General features: G+C 42.5%; 1 protein-coding gene across 1 annotated transcript; it reads right to left on the bottom strand.

Moving 5' to 3' along the window:
• Nucleotides 1-391: 391 nt before the first annotated feature.
• On the bottom strand, nt 392-4,355 carry LOC123079749 (NADPH-dependent aldo-keto reductase, chloroplastic). Its single transcript, XM_044502548.1, has 7 exons — nt 4,049-4,355; nt 3,894-3,944; nt 3,328-3,404; nt 3,158-3,245; nt 2,157-2,432; nt 1,791-2,039; nt 392-797 (listed from the first exon to the last, which is right to left on the bottom strand). The coding sequence occupies exons 1-7, from the start codon at nt 4,157-4,159 to the stop codon at nt 714-716; spliced, it is 936 nt and encodes a 311-aa protein (XP_044358483.1). The 5' UTR covers nt 4,160-4,355; the 3' UTR covers nt 392-713.
• Nucleotides 4,356-18,194: the final 13,839 nt, after the last annotated feature.

The following is an 18,194-nucleotide window of genomic DNA, read 5'->3' as shown; positions in this document are numbered from 1 at the left end:
CACATGAATGAACCTAGCACATTCTCTGTTCGCCATCACGCTGGCTCCACGGGATAATAAAGCGTGAAATGTTGGGTACTGCCATAGACGATACATCACATGCAATTTTAGACCCGATAAGTGTCACATGTGTGGCACAAACACATTTTTTATGGCAAGTTCAGTGACGCGAGGATGTTCAAGTTTAATTGTACAAATTTATTTTCGGATGGCAAATTTCAGTTTATCTTTTGAATTTTTTCTTCTTCTCGGATGACAACTTGAGTTGTAAAAAATGTGAGGGCGTTCGGGATTCTCATTGCTTTGGTCAGTGGATGGGGCCAGCACCGCAAAGACGGAAAAATGGTGTCGCCACTTCCTAGCAAGAGAGAAAAATCAAGCAATCAACTTGTAAACAAACGGCCCCAGCTTTATTATCATGTGTGGAGCAACTTCTTTGGAGGAACACAATTACACCAGCAAACCAACAATCGGTACAGAACAGGTGATCCCAGTCGCAGGAACAAGCTAGGATAAGTTCATGCCTCCATTGGCAACACGCGGGTTTAGCAGAAAATCCATACCTAAAGGGGCAAATCCATGCAGTCTACTGAAGAGTTCCTCCCACAGTGGGGCTAAACCACCATACATCTCTTAAGCTTACAGTTTGACGATACATAACAAGTGACTGACACTAGTAAGGCGCCCTGCTCCCAGCCACGACAGGAGCCGTCCTAGATTTCGCCGTCCCAGAGCTCATCGTGGGTCTTGTAAACGCTGTCTTTGTTGACGATGAAGTTGCCCATGAGAAGCCTGGCCTGAAGATCACAAGAAAGGATTGGCGCGTCAGAAATAACTGTGGCAATGCACTCACGCTCGCGTGCTACTAAGAATGAATACACCTGGAAAATGTATATTCTGGTTCCCCGACGGTTAGCGACGCTATCACTAGTCACGGATCGGAATTCAGAAGGACATTATCGACGCGTATATATCCTTACGGATGTACAGGAACCTGAAGCTGTTTGTTTTGAACAACAGCTGAAGTGACAAACGGCGTTGGCCTGATTAAGAGATGCAGCACGCAGTAGCCACTGCAGCTACACGGTGAATTCAGTGGTAGTTTTGTTCTATCTGTGTTTTCCTAGAGTGTAAAAGGTATGAAGTGTTGGTCTCTTAGAAGAAATATAGGGCTGCCATAGACAGTGAATGAAAATAGTGCCCCATTCAGTCCAATACGAATAAGCAGTTTCTTATGCCATGTGAGTCACATCGAACCATTATAATTGGATACGACAAGCAATAGAATTTTCAAAATAGAAAAAAAGAGAGAGTGGAACATAACCATTGGTTATATCTTCAACTTCACTAGAATCCTTCAAACTACGCTTCTGAACTATATATTATTGCTGCTTGTTATTGCTCATGTGCTTCTAATTTTCTTTTAACAGGCATGATCAAAGGATAAAATAACATTTCTGTATGAGTATCCTGACACTGAAGCTACCCAAAACAAAGGTATAAACCTTAAACCCTATAGATTCAGAAATGCTACTTAATTATAGATGTTCTACAAGAACATTTCCGATTGGGTTTTAGAACTTCAGTGTATTCCATATAAATTTTAAATTTGGCACCAAAAATATCAGTGTAATTTTCTCCAAATTATATATAGCAGCTCTGATCTACTCCCTCCGTCCCATAATATAAGAACGTTTTTCAAGCTAAGAAATAGTAGTAAAAGAAGTCGGATCAGATACAACACAGCTAAAAGCAGACAAAAAATGCCCATACAAAGTTGCATAGCTCACCTGCTTAATCTCAGAGAACTTTGCAAGCAAGTCTTCTGGAATAGACCAGTCATAAACAGCAAGGTTCTGCTTTATCCGTTCTTCACTCACGCTCTTTGGCAGTACACTGTGACCCATCTGAATGTTCCAGCGCAACGCCACTTGTGCAGGAGTTTTGCCAAGCTTCTCTGCAATTGAGAGGACGACGGGTTCTTTGAGGACATTACCATTCATCCATGTTGAACCAGGCGAACCTAGTGGTGAGTACGCCTGCAACATGGAGATGCTGAATCATAAGCACAAGCACAATTTCTGAAAGATAATGCTATAAACACCACTAGCCAGTCACTTGACTGACGGAAATATAGAGTTAGATGGTAGACTTACAGAGAGGTGAACACCGGCCGACTGACAAAAGGTATGGAGTTTAGATTGCTGCCAACCAGGATGGCACTCCACCTGGTCAACAGCCGGAGGTATGCGAGCTACAGCAAGCAAGTCACCCAATTTCTTCGACGCGAAGTTACTCACACCAATTGCACGAGCTTTGCCAGCATCATGTAACTTCTCCATTGCTCCCCATGTAGCTGGGATGTCAGGTGGTAAGAAGTTTTCAGGGTTGCCAATGCTTGTTCCCTTCCTGACTCTAAATGGCCAATGGATCTGCAAAAATACACATGCTATTAGTTTTTCATTCGACATTATTCTTCAACAACATACTAAACCCATTCAACAAACAATCATCTATATCAAAAGTTGGACAGAGGTATTACAAATAAACCCCAAAATTATCCATAGACTTAGTAAGCAGAAGTCCACAATACAATGTCTGTCGATACCAGAATGGATAGACTTAATAAGGTTAACTGAATACTACTGATCCGAGTTGTAGAACAGGACAAAGAAATACTCCCTCCGTCCCAAAATTCTTGTCTTAGATTTGTCTAAGTACGGATGTATCAAGTCACGTTTTAGTATTAGATACATCCGTATCTAGACGGATCTAAGACAAGAATTTTGGGACGGAGGGAGTAGCTGCCAGCATATCCAATAGGTGATAAGAGGAAAGAGGAAAGCACATTTTCAATGATCCAATCAGTCTTCACATCACAATATTGGAATAGAAGCATCAATCATCGTGCAATGAACTAGCACTGGAGTAACAAAGGCAGCTGATTACTCATAGAAATGTTAGACGCTAATATATTAGTATTTCACAATAACGTCAGTTGATTTATATTTTACTAAAAAAAGAATGAATATGTGAAATAGGTACTTTTTGCAAACTGATGCCAATTGATTCATGAGATACTGGAGATAGAGACCCATAACTGAGCAAGCAACGTACTGAACTATAACTCTTTAACGGGAAGATCCATACAACTTACAAGGTAAAGATCCAAGTAGTCAAGCTGCAAGTCATCGAGAGAATCCCCAAGTGCCTCAGGCACATCTTCTGGGGCATGATGACCACACCTGAAAAAGCATGCCGATTAGCAGCAATTAGCTGGACATGAGGTATTAAAGAGATGCTATATCACAAGAAAAATTGGGTTACCATAGCTTAGAGGTGATAAACAGATCCTCACGCTTGACTACACTCTCTTCAAACAGCTTCTTCAGAGCCAAACCCACCTGGACAATCCAAAGGCGGATATTATGCATTTGTTGCTTGTTACACAACTTTGATGGAGAAAACTTGGGACATAAAGAATCTACTGGCGTCAGAAGGGCAGATGCTAGAAGCATGAGTTTTGATTGGCATCTCCAGTTGGTACACATACTCTAAAATTGTCCAAATTGGTCACTCTAAACCACTTGCTTTCTTTCTTTCTTTCTTTTTTTTGTCTGGAAAAGTAGGTAGATGGTCATGGGCTCTTTCTAAAGCAGTTCAGTAATATTCTAGTGAAAGCCGGCGTGTGAAATAGATGGACAGAAAGGAAGCTGTCATACGGCCATGAGTATGAATGGAGATTGGACAACTGAATACTGAGAATATTATGTTGTTTCTTCTTTTATCAGTGATGGCGCGTTGCAGGAAACAAGTAGGAAGTTGAAGCACGGATATGAGACGATAATGCAGGAGAGAATGGATCCAAAGGCATGGAGAAACCGGATTAGTACCTCCTTCTCGTTGTTGTAGGCCCTGGCGCAGTCGATGTGCCGGTACCCCGCCTGCACGCACGGTTTCAATCCAAGACAAATTGAAATCAGGCAAGAGGGAAAGAGGGGGGGGGGGGGGGGGGGCATTGTGGTGAGAGAAAGAGAAGGAGAGGGACCTTGACGGCGGCGTAGACGGCCTCGCCGACGATGCCGGGGTCGGACTGCCAGGTGCCGAGCCCCACGGAGGGGATCTTGGCGCCGGTGTTGAGCACGAAGTGCGTCGCCATCCCCGCTCCCAGACACCACCCGCACACGGAGGCAGTCACTTGCAGTCTCTCGCAGACGACGCTCGAAGGAAGGGGACGGAAACGGCGAGCAATGGGTGGTGCGCGGCGAGTTTATACTCGCTCACTTTGTAGGGGTGGAGCGGGTGCGGGCTGTCTCGGCACGGCCACAGCTGTGTGGTTCGTCCCGGGGCTTCGTTCGTGGTGGTGGCAGTTAGACTAGGCTAGTGCAGTAGTGCTGCGCGCGCCAAGTGGCGGGATGAGCCAGCTGCGGAGTTTTCTAGCACCAGAACCAGAAACTGAATCACACACCGTGCATACTGCGTCGGTCGGTGCCATCATCCTTTCACAGCCGCAGCGGCACGGCGTATGTGCTTCACAGACCTCCACGCAGTCGCACGTTCACATGCTTCTGTTTGTCGTCCGTCGTCTGAAGCACACTGTTTTTCAACACTGTACAGACGCAGAGACCGAGCCGGCACATCATTTTAGGATTGACGAAGTACGTCTTCATGGTAAACGTGAACGACGAAATTCTAAAATAAACCCATAAATAGTGTAAGCACTAGTAGAATTTAAACACTGGTGACTGAGCATGCCACTTTCATCCTAATCATCCAACCACTGATTCGTTCGGCACTGTTTGTTTGTTCATAGTATATAAAATTACGTGGTGCAGTCGCGTGCTTTTATTCATTTATTTGACCTGGGTGCCGTCGTGCTTTGTGTATATGCATTAGCATTACGCCGGCCCCGATGAAACGCACGGTTTACCTGCTCTGTCTCCGTCCCATGTGCCGCTTTGTTTTGCCGGATTCGATCGGTTGGTAGTAGTAGTATCTTTCTTTCTCCAGGCCGGCCGAGGAAGGGAAGTGGAGAAACCATTTTGTCCACATCGTCCAGCAAAGGGCACTTTCCCTGAATCCCCGCCTCCGTGCTCCTTTCCGGATCGGGCATGGAGGAGCGCAGGATACCGAACGCGTGGCGCAGAATCATCAATGCTGAGTAGTGGGAGTGGCCGATCAAATCGAAAATAGTGGCTGAAGATGACATGAACAGTGACGCGATCCATGGCATATATGCCACGAGTTCAGTCTCGCCGACCGACGCGAAGCTAGGACGAGACCACGTCGACCTGACATGCGACGCACGCTGCAGTGTATCACTGCACTTCGCTAGCTGCTACTACCAGGCAGGCTTGCGTTGTGCTTTTGTAGGCATCTGAATCGTAAGCAGTGACGTGTTGATTCAAGAGGTAAGGCTGGCCATAGTGGGTAACATAATCGGTATCGTGCGCTTCACAAACATGGTTATGTGGCACATAATTAAAAAAAAGATGGTTATAGTAACATAGGTAGGTACCGTATCATGCTATTATGTGTCTTGCATGGCAATAAATGAGATCACCTATGATACTAATCTATGATACTATGCACTATGAATGCATTATCATACACTAGTATTATATACTACATGATACTACTATATGATACTCCCCACTATGGCCAGCCTACTACATGATACTACTATATGATACTCCCCACTATGGCCAGCCTAACTAACTAAAGTGCGCTCGCAAATGCCATTCCCACGTATTGACGTACGTACGTACGTCGCCATGTCTCCGCCGGGGGCCATTTCCGTGCGTGTCACTGCCACTTACTTGGTCCGTTGGTGGTCAAATTTGGTGTTTTGACATTTTTCGCGAGAGTCATGGCCGTGCCTCTCGGAAACGGGAAAAAATGCATTTTCTGTTTTTTCCTTTCGCGAGAGGCACGGTTTTGCTTCCGCGAGAGGCACAGTTGTGCTTTCACGAGAGGCATGGCCGTGCCTTTCGGAAACAAAAAAACGTGTTTTCTGTCTTCTTTTTCTTTCACGAGAGGTACGGTTTTGCTTTCGCAAGAGCACAAAATAAAATCTACTTAGTGAAAAAGCAAACAGACACACACGAGAATATTCACCCCACGCTATTGCTCCGGGGCAACGGCACTAGAAAAAGGCCTTGATAACCCACAAGTATAGGGGATTAATTGTAGCCTTTCTCGATAAGTAAGAGTGTCGAATCCAATGAGGAGCTAAAGGTAGAATTTATATTCTCTTCAAGTTTTATCGACCACCGATACAACTCTACGCATACTTAACATTCGCTTTACCTAGAACAAGTATGAAACTATTTTGCGCGGATAAAATTAGAACTACTTTGCAAGAATAAAACTAGGAGTACTTTGCAAGATAATAAAACTTAGTTGTTTAGTATAGAGCCTTTTGTAACACAAAGAAAAAGATTGTCCATAGGCAATTGAATATAGCACGATAGATACTTATCATATGCAATGAGGGAGAGGCATGAGCTAACACACTTTCCGTACTTGGATCATATGCACTTATGATTGGAACTCTAGCAAGCATCCACAACTACTAAAGATTGTTAAGGTAAAACACAACCATAGCATTAAGTAACAAGTCCTCTTTACTCCAATACGCAACAACCCACTTACTTAGGATAAGCTTTGTCACTCTCACCACCCACTACAAGCAAATCATGAACGTATTGCAAAACCCTACATCGGTAATCCCACACGCTTGCGCGACACGGAGGGCACCATAGGACATCATCATATTAAAATACAACTCATATAAATCACAAAATACCGCAATTAACCCGTAGGGCAAAAGAAATCTACTCAAACATTATAGGATTGCCACACATCATTGGATAATAATATATAACATTAAGCACCATGTTTAAGTAGAGATTACAGCAGGGAGAAGAGGTGTTACACTGCTGCGTAGAGGGGGAGAGAGTTGGTGATGATTGCGGCAAAGTTGTTGGTGTAGATCATTGTCACGATGATTCCCCCGACAGCACTCCGGCGTCACCGGAAGAGAGGGGGAGAGACCCCCCTCCTCCTTCTTCTTCTTGCTTAGCCTCCCCGTAGATGGGAGGAGAGTTTCCCCTCTGGTCCATGGCCGCCATGCCTCCCGGAGGGTAGGAGCCCCTCCGAGATTGGATCTCTCTATGTTACTCTTCTGTTCCGCGTTCCTGTTTTCTGGCCGAAAACCGTTTCTTATATTCCCGGAGATCCGAAGAAGGACCCAAACCGACTTACGAGGTGCCCACAAGGCAACCCCACACGGCCAGGGGGTGGTGGCGCCCTGATGCCTTGTGAAGGATGTGGGCCTCCGTTTGCGTTGATTCCACCTCCCAAAAATCACATATATTCCAAAATAAATCTCCATAAAATTTTATCGTGTTTGGACTTCGTTTGATATGGACTTTCTGCGAAACAAAAACATGTAAAAAACAGGAACTGGCACTGGGCACTAAATCAATATATTAGTCCTAAAATAATATGAAATGTTGCCAAAAGTATATGAAAGTTGTAGAATATTGGCATGAAACAATAAAAATTATAGATACGACGGAGACGTATCAATGTGCGTGAAGTCGCCAACCATAATACCACTTGTAGGTCTCATCACACCCCGCTAGCACACTCACTGTAGTCAGTTACTCATCCCACCCTGATGTCGTTGGTCTGGTTCCACTACTGCAACTCACGCCGAGTCGTCTGTCGCATCTCAACTACAATCCGCAACTCTTGCCGAGTCTTCTACAAATGCCCAAATCATGGGGTAATGTGGTTAATTTGTTCGCCTACTGTCGGTTGCTGAATTTTTTAAGAGTTTGATTGATAATCTTCCAATTTGATTCATGAAGAAGGGGGAGATTCGTGTGTTTTATATTTCTGGGAAGTTGCTGATTTTGGGGAACAGAACTACGCTGATTATTTGGTTGGCAGAGGAATCCAAATACCAGCAGGATGGGGTGTTGGACAAGTAACTGAAGGACCGGCAAATGAGGAAGATGCAAAGTAGAAGGTTGATGATGCAGTTTATCAGATGATGACCAAGCAACAACTGTTGAATGGCCTTAGCAGCATGAGGACATGAAAGAGCTTGTGAAGATAATGGGCAAGATCGTTGTGCTCTTTAGGATGATTGTCTCTGTATTTGCAGTGTATGTAGCACTCGTGATGTATTTAGTCGCTCTGAGATGAGCACTTTGCTGAAATTAATAATGAATGAAACCTGTTTAGCAGGCTGGGCACCTAGTGTTGTAAACATCTAATGATTTCTACTAATGGAAATCCGGGAGGGGCATCCCCGTTTGCTAATAAATAAATTAGCAAAGGCCCTATCGGGTCAGCTCTATTCCCGTTGCAATGCGGCATAGGTGTTAGGTCACGTGAAAATTCAGGGTTCTCTCTTTTCATCGAACTGGTTCGATGGGGTATTTAGTTAATTAATTAATGTGAACTCCATTGATGAAATGCGATGGGACATATATCAACCTCACCAGCCACCATACCTCGGGCCACCGGGTGCCTCCGTTGAGCACTTAGGCCACCTCACTTTGCTCAATCCTCTTACGACGTCCCTTCCCGTCATCGAGAACATAGCCCCAATGCCTTGCTAGACACAACGCATCATTGATAACCCTTGATAACCAACAAGTATATGGGATCGCAACAGTTTTTGATGGTAGAGTATTCAACCCAAATTTATAGATTTGACACAAGGCGAGCCAAAGAATATTTGAAGGTATTAGAAGCTGAGTTTTCAATTCAACCACACCTGGAGATTAATTATCAGTAGCAAAGTAATATGATAGTTTTGATAGTAGTGATAGCAGTAACGGTAACAGTGATAGCAGTAACTTTGTAGCAAGTGTAACCGTGATGATAACAATAGTAACTTAGCAATAACAATATAAGATAAATTCGTAGGCATTGGATCGATGACTCGTTGGATGATATTCATCATGAGACAGTTATAACCTAGGGCGACACGGCACTAGCTCCAGTTCGTCAATATAATGTAGGCATGTATTCCGTAAATAGTCATACGTGCTTATGGGAAGAACTTGCATGACATCTTTTGTCCTACCCTCCCGTGGTAGCGGGGTCCATATTGCAAACTAAGGGATATTAAGGCCTCCTTTTAATAAAGAACCGGAACAAAGCATTAACACATAGTGAATACATGAACTCCTCAACTACGGTCATCACCGGAAGAAATCCCGGTTTCTGTCACTCCGGGGTTACCGGATCATAACACGTAGTAGGTGACTATAACTTGCAAGATCGGATCTAAAACATGGATATAATTATGATAACATAAATGGTTCAGATCTGAGTTCATGGCACCCGGGCCCAAAGTGACAAGCATTAAGCATGGCAAACTCATAGCAACATCAATCTTAGAACATAATGGATACTAGGGATCAAGCCCTAACAAAACTAACTCCATTACATGATGAATCTCATCCAACTCCTCACCGACCAGCGAGCCTACGAAGGAATTACTCACTCTCGGTGGGGAGCATCATGGAATTGGCGATGGAGAAGGGTTGGTGATGACTAAGAACGAAGATCCCCTCTCCGGAGCCCCAAACGGACTCCAGATCTGGCCTCCCGATGAAGAACAGGAGGTGACGGCGGCTCCGTCTCGTGGATCGCGATAATTCTTTCTCCCTGATTTTTTTCTGGAAAAATAGGATTTTATAGCGTCGGTTTCAGGGTCAGGGGGGCCACCAGGTGGGGCAACCCACCTAGGCGCGCCAGGAGAGGGGGCGCGCCCTGGTGGGTTGTGCCCACCCAGGGGACCCTCTCCGGTAGGTCTTGGCTCTAGAAATTCTTATTTATCAAATAAAAATTCCTCGCAAAGTTTCGTTCCATTCCGAGAACTTTTATTTCTGCACAAAAACAACACCATGGTAGTTCTGCTGAAAACAGCATCATTCCAGGGTTAGTTTCATTCAAATCATGCAAATTAGAGTCCAAAACAAGAGGAAAAGCGTTAGGAAAAGTAGATACGTTGGAGATGTATCAACTCCCCCAAGCTTAAACCTTTGCTTGTCCTCAAGCAATTCAGTTGATAAACTAAAAGTGAAAAAGAAAAACTTTTACGAACTCTTTTGCTCTTGTTTGCATAAATAATCTTAAATAGCACCCAGGTTTTCAGCCAACATTATAACTAACCATGCCGACAATAACTCTTAAAAATTATATTGACTCATATCAATGACATAATCAGCTAGCGAGCAATAATAAGATATCTCAAACAGAAACACGCTGTCAAAACAACCATGATATAATATGACAATAGTGGTATCTCACTAGCCCTTTCTGAGACCGCAAAACATAAATGCAGAGCACCTCCAAAGTTCAAGCAACGACAAAACATTGTAATTCATGGTAGAAAAGATCCAGTCATGATGCACCCAACGTTAGCTACACACAATGCATAAGTCATGACAGTCGTGCTCTCAGGTTCTAGCGCTTGTTTTAGAAGGTGATGACAAAACATAAAAGTAAATAGATAGTCCCTTCGCAGAGGGAAGCAGTGATTTGCAGAGGTGCCAGAGCTCGAGTTTTTAAAAATAGAGATAAATGATATTTTGAGGCATGCACCCTTCAAATTTACTTCACGACCATCAGTTATCAATATCTTCCATGCTAAACACGCTAGTGGCGGTTCCCAAGCGATAAAAGTAAAGGTTTACTCCCCCTCCACCATCAATCACACTCCACGGCTTGTCCGAAACAACGGGTGCCTGGTACGTCTCCGTCGTATCTATAATTTTTGATTGTTCCATGCCAATATTATACAACTTTCATATACTTTTGGCAACTTTTTATATTATTTTTGGGACTAACATATTGATCCAGTGCCAGTTCCTGTCTGTTGCATGTTTTATGTTTCGCAGAAACCCCATATCAAACGGAATCCAAACGGGATAAAAACGGACGGAGAATATTTTTGGAATATTTGGAAAATTCCGGAAGAAGAATCAACGCGAGACGGTGCCCGAGGTGGCCATGAGGCAGGGGCCGCGCCTGCCCCTCTCGTGGGCCACCCGTAAGGCAGTTGCTGCTCTTCTTTGGCCGCAAGGAAGCTAATTTTCGGAAAAAAATCTCGGCGAAGGTTTCAGTCCAATCGGAGTTACGGATCTCCATATATATACGAAACGGTGAAAGGGCAGCAGACTGGAACGCAGAAACAGAGAGACACAGAGAGACATATCCAATCTCGGAGGGGCTCTCGCCCCTCCCACGCCATGGAGGCCAAGGACCAGAGGGGAAACCCTTCTCCCATCTAGGGAGGAGGTCAAGGAAGAAGAAGACGAAAGGGCCCCCTCTCCCCTTCTCTTCCGGTGGCGCCGGAATGCTGCCGTGGCCATCATCATCACCGCAATCTTCACCAACAACTTCACCGCCATCATCACCAACTCTTCCCCCCCTCTATGCAGTGGTGTAACCTCTCTCTTACCCGCTGTAATCTCTACTTAAACATGGTGCTCAACGCTATATATTATTTCCCAATGATGTATGGCTATCCTATGATGTTTGAGTAGATCCGTTTTGTCCTATGGGCTATTTGATGATCGTGATTGGTTTGAGTTGCATGTTTTATCATTGGTGCTGTCCTATGGTGCTCTCCGTGTTGCGCAAGCGTGAGGGATCCCAGCTGTAGGGTTTGCAATATGTTCATGATTTGCTTATGGTGGGTGGCATGAGTGACAGAAGCACAGACCCGAGTAAGTAGGTTGTTTGTGTATGGGATAAAGAGGACTTGATGCTTTAATGCTATGGTTGGGTTTTACCTTAATGATCTTTAGTAGTTGCAGATGCTTGCTAGAGTTCCAATCATAAGTGCATATGATCCAAGTAGAGAAAGTATGTTAGCTTATGCCTCTCCCTCAAATAAAATTGCAATAATGATTACCGGTCTAGTTATCGATTGCCTAGGGACAAATAACTTTCTCGTGACAAAAAGCTCTCTACTAAAACTAATTTAGTTGTGTCTTTATCTAAACAGCCCCTACTTTTTATTTACGTGCTCTTTATATTCTTGCAAACCTATCCAAAAACACCTACAAAGTACTTCTAGTTTCATACTTGTTTTAGGTAAAGCGAACGTCAAGCGTGCGTAGAGTTGTATCGGTGGTCGATAGAACTTGAGGGAATATTTGTTCTATCTTTAGCTCCTCGTTGGGTTCGACACTCTTACTTATCGAAAGAGGCTACAATTGATCCCCTATACTTGTGGGTTATCAAGACCTTTTTCTGGCGCCGTTGCCGGGGAGCCATAGCGTGGGGTGAATATTCTTGTGTGTGCTTGTTTGCTTTACCACTAAGTAATTTTTATTTGTTGTTCTTTATCTTTAGTTATGGATATGGAACATGAAATACCAAAAAAATTAGGTGTACTTGCTACTCATGGAGATGGGGAACCTCCTAAAACCCTCGATGCTCATTATGTGAAAGATATTATGTACTACTTTGATAATCCTGAGATAACCCCATTCAATTATGTAATGGGAGACACGTTGGATCAACGTGAATACTTTAGGGATTATCGCTTGACTCAAAAAGGGAAACTATTATGGGATCAAATTTATATGTTGAAGTGGTATGCTAGGCAACTATGCTTGAGATATGATTATACTTGTTGCTCTAGGATGAAGTCTCCACACCTTCCCTTTTCATGCAAATTTAATGATAATGAAACCTTGGCTTCTTATGCTAGAGGTATATATGATTACTATGATGTGGAACAAATAGAAGAATTTGTTGCTTTTATGGGTGCTTATGAAATTGAATCTATGTTCAAAGAATATGAAAATCTTTATGATGCTGTTTACAGACCTGAAAATTTAGCTATCCTTAAATATTGTTATGATAATTATGAATACAATTCCGATATTGATGCGTTTATTGAGAAAATCTCCGCTGTCCCAGAAGAGACTAATATTTTGCAGGAGTCTATGGAAGAAGAAATTGATGAAACTGTGAGCTCATTGGATGAAAAAGATGAGGAGGAGAGCGAAGAACAAAAGGAGGAAGAGTGGATTAGCTACCCGTGCCCACCTTCTAATGAGAGTAACTCTTCAACTCATACATTGTTTAATTTCCCTTCGTGCTTACCGAAGGATGATTGCTATGATGACTATTATGATCCCGTTGATTCTTTTGAAATATCCCTTTTTGATGATGCTTGCTATGCTTGTGGCCAAGATGCCAATATGAATTATGCTTATCGAGATGAACTTGCTATAGTTCCTTATGTTAAATATGAAATTGTTGCTATTTCACCCACGCATGATAGTCCTATTATCTTTTTGAGTTCTCCCGATTATACTATATCAGAGAAGTTTGCTCTTATTAAGGATTATATTGATGGGTTGCCTTTTAATATTACACATGATGATTTTGATGAATATAATATGCATGTGCTTGCTGCTCCTACTTGCAATTATTATGAGAGAGGAACTATATCTCCACCTCTCTATGTTCCCAATATGATAAAATTGCAAGAAACTGTTTATACTATGCATTGGCCTTTACTTTGTGTGCATGAATTGTTCTTTTATGACATGCCGATGCATAGGAAGAGAGTTAGAATTCGTTGTTGCATGATATATGTTGCTTTGTGCTCACTACTAAATTACAAATCATTGTTAATTAAAATTGGCTTTGATATACCTTGGGATCCGGGTGGATCCATTACTTGAGCACTATATGCCTAGCTTAACAGCTTTAAAGAAAGCGCTGCCAGGGAGACAACCCGGAAGTTTTAGAGAGTAATTTATTTATGTTGAGTGCTTTTATAAAGTTTAAAAACAAAAAAATAAAGAGGGGAACCTAAAAACTTTTTCAAAAAGAAAAGCGAAAGTGAGAAAGACGAGCATTGTTAAAGTGGGAGCTAGCCTTGAACTTTGTTCATGCTCACAGAAACTTTGTGAATCTTTATTACATAAAATTTGCAACAAAAATAATTATCCCCTTGTACAATTCCATTATATTATAAAAAGAATGTGCCAAGGTTTGCCTTTAGGATGTTTACAATGCTTGTTGGTTTGTACGGTGCATGACAGAAACTTTGTCTGTAGTGCGCGATTTTTCATTTTTTACTGAAACGTCAAATGGTTCTGATTCTTTTTGCACCGTCTTTCTCTACAATTTTTTTATTTTTCCTAATTTTTGCAGAAGTTTTCAAGTATCAGAAGTATGGTGAATGTTCATATTATTACAGACTGTTCTGTTTTAGACAGATTCTGTTTTTGATGCATAGTTTGCTTGTTTTGATGAAACTATCGATTTATATCAGTGGATTAAGCCATGAAAAAGTTATATTACAGTAGCTATAATGGAAAAATAAAATATTAATTGATTTGCAATAGTACTTAGAGTGGTGATTTGCTTTATTATACTAACGGATCTTACCGAGTTTTCTGTTGAAGTTTTGTGTGGATGAAGTGTTCGAAGATCGAGGAGGTCTCGATGTGAGGAGAAGAAGGAGAGGCAAGAGCTCAAGCTTGGGGATGCCCAAGGCACCCCAAGTAAATATTCAAGGAGACTCAAGCGTCTAAGCTTAGGGATGCCCCGGAAGGCATCCCCTCTTTCTTCGACAAATATCGGTATGTTTTCGGATTCATTTCGTTCATGCGATATGTGCAAATCTTGGAGCGTCTTTTGCATTTAGTTTTCATTTTTCTTTTACGCACCATGCTGGTATGAGATAGTCCTTGGTTGATTTATAGAATGCTCATTGCACTTCACTTATATCTTTTGAGTATGGCTTTATATAATGCTTCATGTGCTTCACTTATATCATTTGAAGTTTGGATTGCCTGTTTCTCTTCACATAGAAACCGCCATTTGTAGAATGCTCTTTTGCTTCACTTATATTTGTTAGAGCGTGGGCATATCTTTTGTAGAAAGAATTAAACTCTCTTGCTTCACTTATATCTATTTAGAGAGATGACAGGAACTGGTCATTCACATGGTTAGTCATAAAATCCTACATAAAACTTGTAGATCACTGAATATGATATGTTTGATTCCTTGCAATAGTTTTGCGATATAAAGATGGTGATATTAGAGTCATGCTAGTGGGTAGTTGTGGATTAGTAGAAATACTTGTGTTGAGGTTTGTGATTCCGTAGCATGCACGTATGGTGAACCGTTATGTAACGAAGTTGGAGCATGAGGTATTTATTGATTGTCTTCCTTATGAGTGGCGGTCGGGGACGAGCGATGGTCTTTTCCTACCAATCTATCCCCCTAGGGGCATGCGTAGTAGTACTTTGCTTCGAGGGCTAATAAACTTTTGCAGTAAGTATATGAGTTCTTTATGACTAATGTGAGTCCATGGATTATACGCACTCTCACCCTTTCATCATTGCTAGCCTCTTTGGTACCGTGCATTGCCCTTTCTCACCTTGAGAGTTGGTGCAAACTTCGCCAGTGCATCCAAACCCCGTGATACGATACGCTCTATCACACATAAACCTCCTTATATCTTCCTCAAAACAGCCACCATACCTACCTATCATGGCATTTCCATAGCCATTCCGAGATATATTGCCATGCAACTTCCATCATCATCATATACATGAATTGAGCATTTATTGTCATATTGCTTTGCATGATCGTAAGATAGCTAGCATGATGTTTTCATGGCTTGTCCGTTTTTTGATGTCATTGCTACGCTAGATCATTGCACATCCCGGTACACCGCCAGAGGCATTCATATAGAGTCATATCTTTGTTCTAGTATCGAGTTGTAATATTGAGTTGTAAGTAAATAAAAGTGTGATGATCATCATTATTAGAGCATTGCCCCAGTGAGGAAAGGATGATGTAGACTATGATTCCCCCACAAGTCGGGATGAGACTCCGGACGAAAAAAAAGAGAAAGGCCCAAAAAAAGAGAAAAAAACAAAAAAATGAGGGAAAAAGAGAGAAGGGGCAATGTTACTATCCTTTTACCGCACTTGTGCTTCAAAGTAGCACCATGTTCTTCATATAGAGAGTCTCTTGAGTTATCACTTTCATATACTAGTGGGAATTTTCATTATAGAACTTGGCTTGTATATTCCAACGATGGGCTTCCTCAAATGCCCTAGGTCTTCATGAGCAAGCAAGTTGGATGCACACCCACTTAGTTTCAGTTTGAGCTTTCATATACTTATAGCTCTAGTGCATCCGTTGCATGGCAATCCCTACTCCTCACATTGACATCAATTGGTGGGCGTCTCCATAGCCCGTTGATTAGCCGCGTCGATGTGAGACTTTCTCCTTTTTTGTCTTCTCCACATAACCCCCATCATCATATTCTATTCCACCTATAGTGCTATACCCATGGCTTGCGCTCATGTATTGCGTGAGGGTTGAAAAAGCTGAAGCGCGTTAAAAAGTATGAACCAATTGCTCGGCTTGTCATCGGGGTTGTGCATGATGTGAATATTTTGTGTGGTGAAGATGGAGCATAGCCAGACTATATGATTTTGTAGGGATAACTTTCTTTGGCCATGTTATTTTGAAAAGACATGATTGCTTTATTAGTAGGCTTGAAGTATTATTGTTTTTATGTCAAATGATAGACTATTGCTTTGAATCACTCGTGTCTTAATATTCATGCCATGATTAGACATATGATCAAGATTATGCTAGGTAGCATTCCACATCAAAAATTATCTTTTTTATCATTTACCTACTCGAGGATGAGCAGGAATTAAGCTTGGGGATGCTGATACATCTCCGTCGTATCTATAATTTTTGATTGTTCCATGCCAATATTATACAACTTTCATATACTTTTGGCAACTTTTTATATTATTTTTGGGACTAACATATTGATCCAGTGCCCAGTGCCAGTTCCCGTCTGTTGCATGTTTTATGTTTCGCAGAAACCCCATATCAAACGGAATCCAAATGGGATAAAAACGGACGGAGAATATTTTTGGAATATTTGGAAAATTCCGGAAGAAGAATCAACGCGAGACGGTGCCCGAGGTGGCCACGAGGCAGGGGGCGCGCCTGTCCCCCTCGTGGGCCACCCCTAAGGCGGTTGCTGCTCTTCTTTGGCCGTAAGAAAGCTAATTTCCAGAAAAAAAATCTCGGCGAAGGTTTCAGTCCAATCGGAGTTACGGATCTCCATATATATACGAAACGGTGAAAGGGCAGCAGACTGGAACGCAGAAACAAAGAGAGAAAGATCCAATCTCGGAGGGGCTCTCGCCCCTCCCACGCCATGGAGGCCAAGGACCAGAGGGGAAACCCTCTCCCATCTAGGGAGGAGGTAAAGGAAGAAGAAGACGAAGGGGCCCCCTCTCCCCTTCTCTTCCGGTGGCGCCGGAACGCTGCCGTGGCCATCATCATCACCGCAATCTTCACCAACAACTTCACCGCCATCATCACCAACTCTTCCCCCCTCTATGCAGTGGTGTAACCTCTCTCTTACCCGCTGTAATCTCTACTTAAACATGGTGCTCAACGCTATATATTATTTCCCAATGATGTATGGATATCCTATGATGTTTGAGTAGATCCGTTTTGTCCTATGGGCTATTTGATGACCATGATTGGTTTGACTTGCATGTTTATTATTGGTGTTGTCCTATAGTGCTCTCCGTGTCGCGCAAGTGTGAGGGATCCCCGTTGTAGGGTTTGCAATATGTTTATGATTTGCTTATGGTGGGTGGCGTGAGTGAGAGAAGCACAGACCCGAGTAAGTAGGTTGTTTGCATATGGGATAAAGAGGACTTGATGCTTTAATGCTATGGTTGGGTTTTACCTTAATGATCTTTAGTAGTTGCGGATGCTTGCTAGAGTTCCAATCATAAGTGCATATGATCCAAGTAGAGAAAGTATGTTAGCTTATGCCTCTCCCTCAAATAAAATTGCAATAATGATTACCGGTCTAGTTATCGATTGCCTAGGGACAAATAACTTTCTCGTGACAAAAAGCTCTCTACTAAAACTAATTTAGTTGTGTCTTTATCTAAATAGCCCCTACTTTTTATTTACGTGCTCTTTATATTCTTGCAAACCTATCCAAAAACACCTACAAAGTACTTCTAGTTTCATACTTGTTTTAGGTAAAGCGAACGTCGAGCGTGCGTAGAGTTGTATCGGTGGTCGATAGAACTTGAGGGAATATTTGTTCTACCTTTAGCTTCTCGTTG

The sequence above is a fragment of the Triticum aestivum genome, chromosome 3D (genome assembly GCF_018294505.1).
Source record: "Triticum aestivum cultivar Chinese Spring chromosome 3D, IWGSC CS RefSeq v2.1, whole genome shotgun sequence".
NCBI classification, from domain to species: domain Eukaryota; kingdom Viridiplantae; phylum Streptophyta; class Magnoliopsida; order Poales; family Poaceae; genus Triticum; species Triticum aestivum.
Note: the sequence above shows the minus strand (reverse complement) of the source record. Positions and strands in the feature narration are given on the sequence as shown.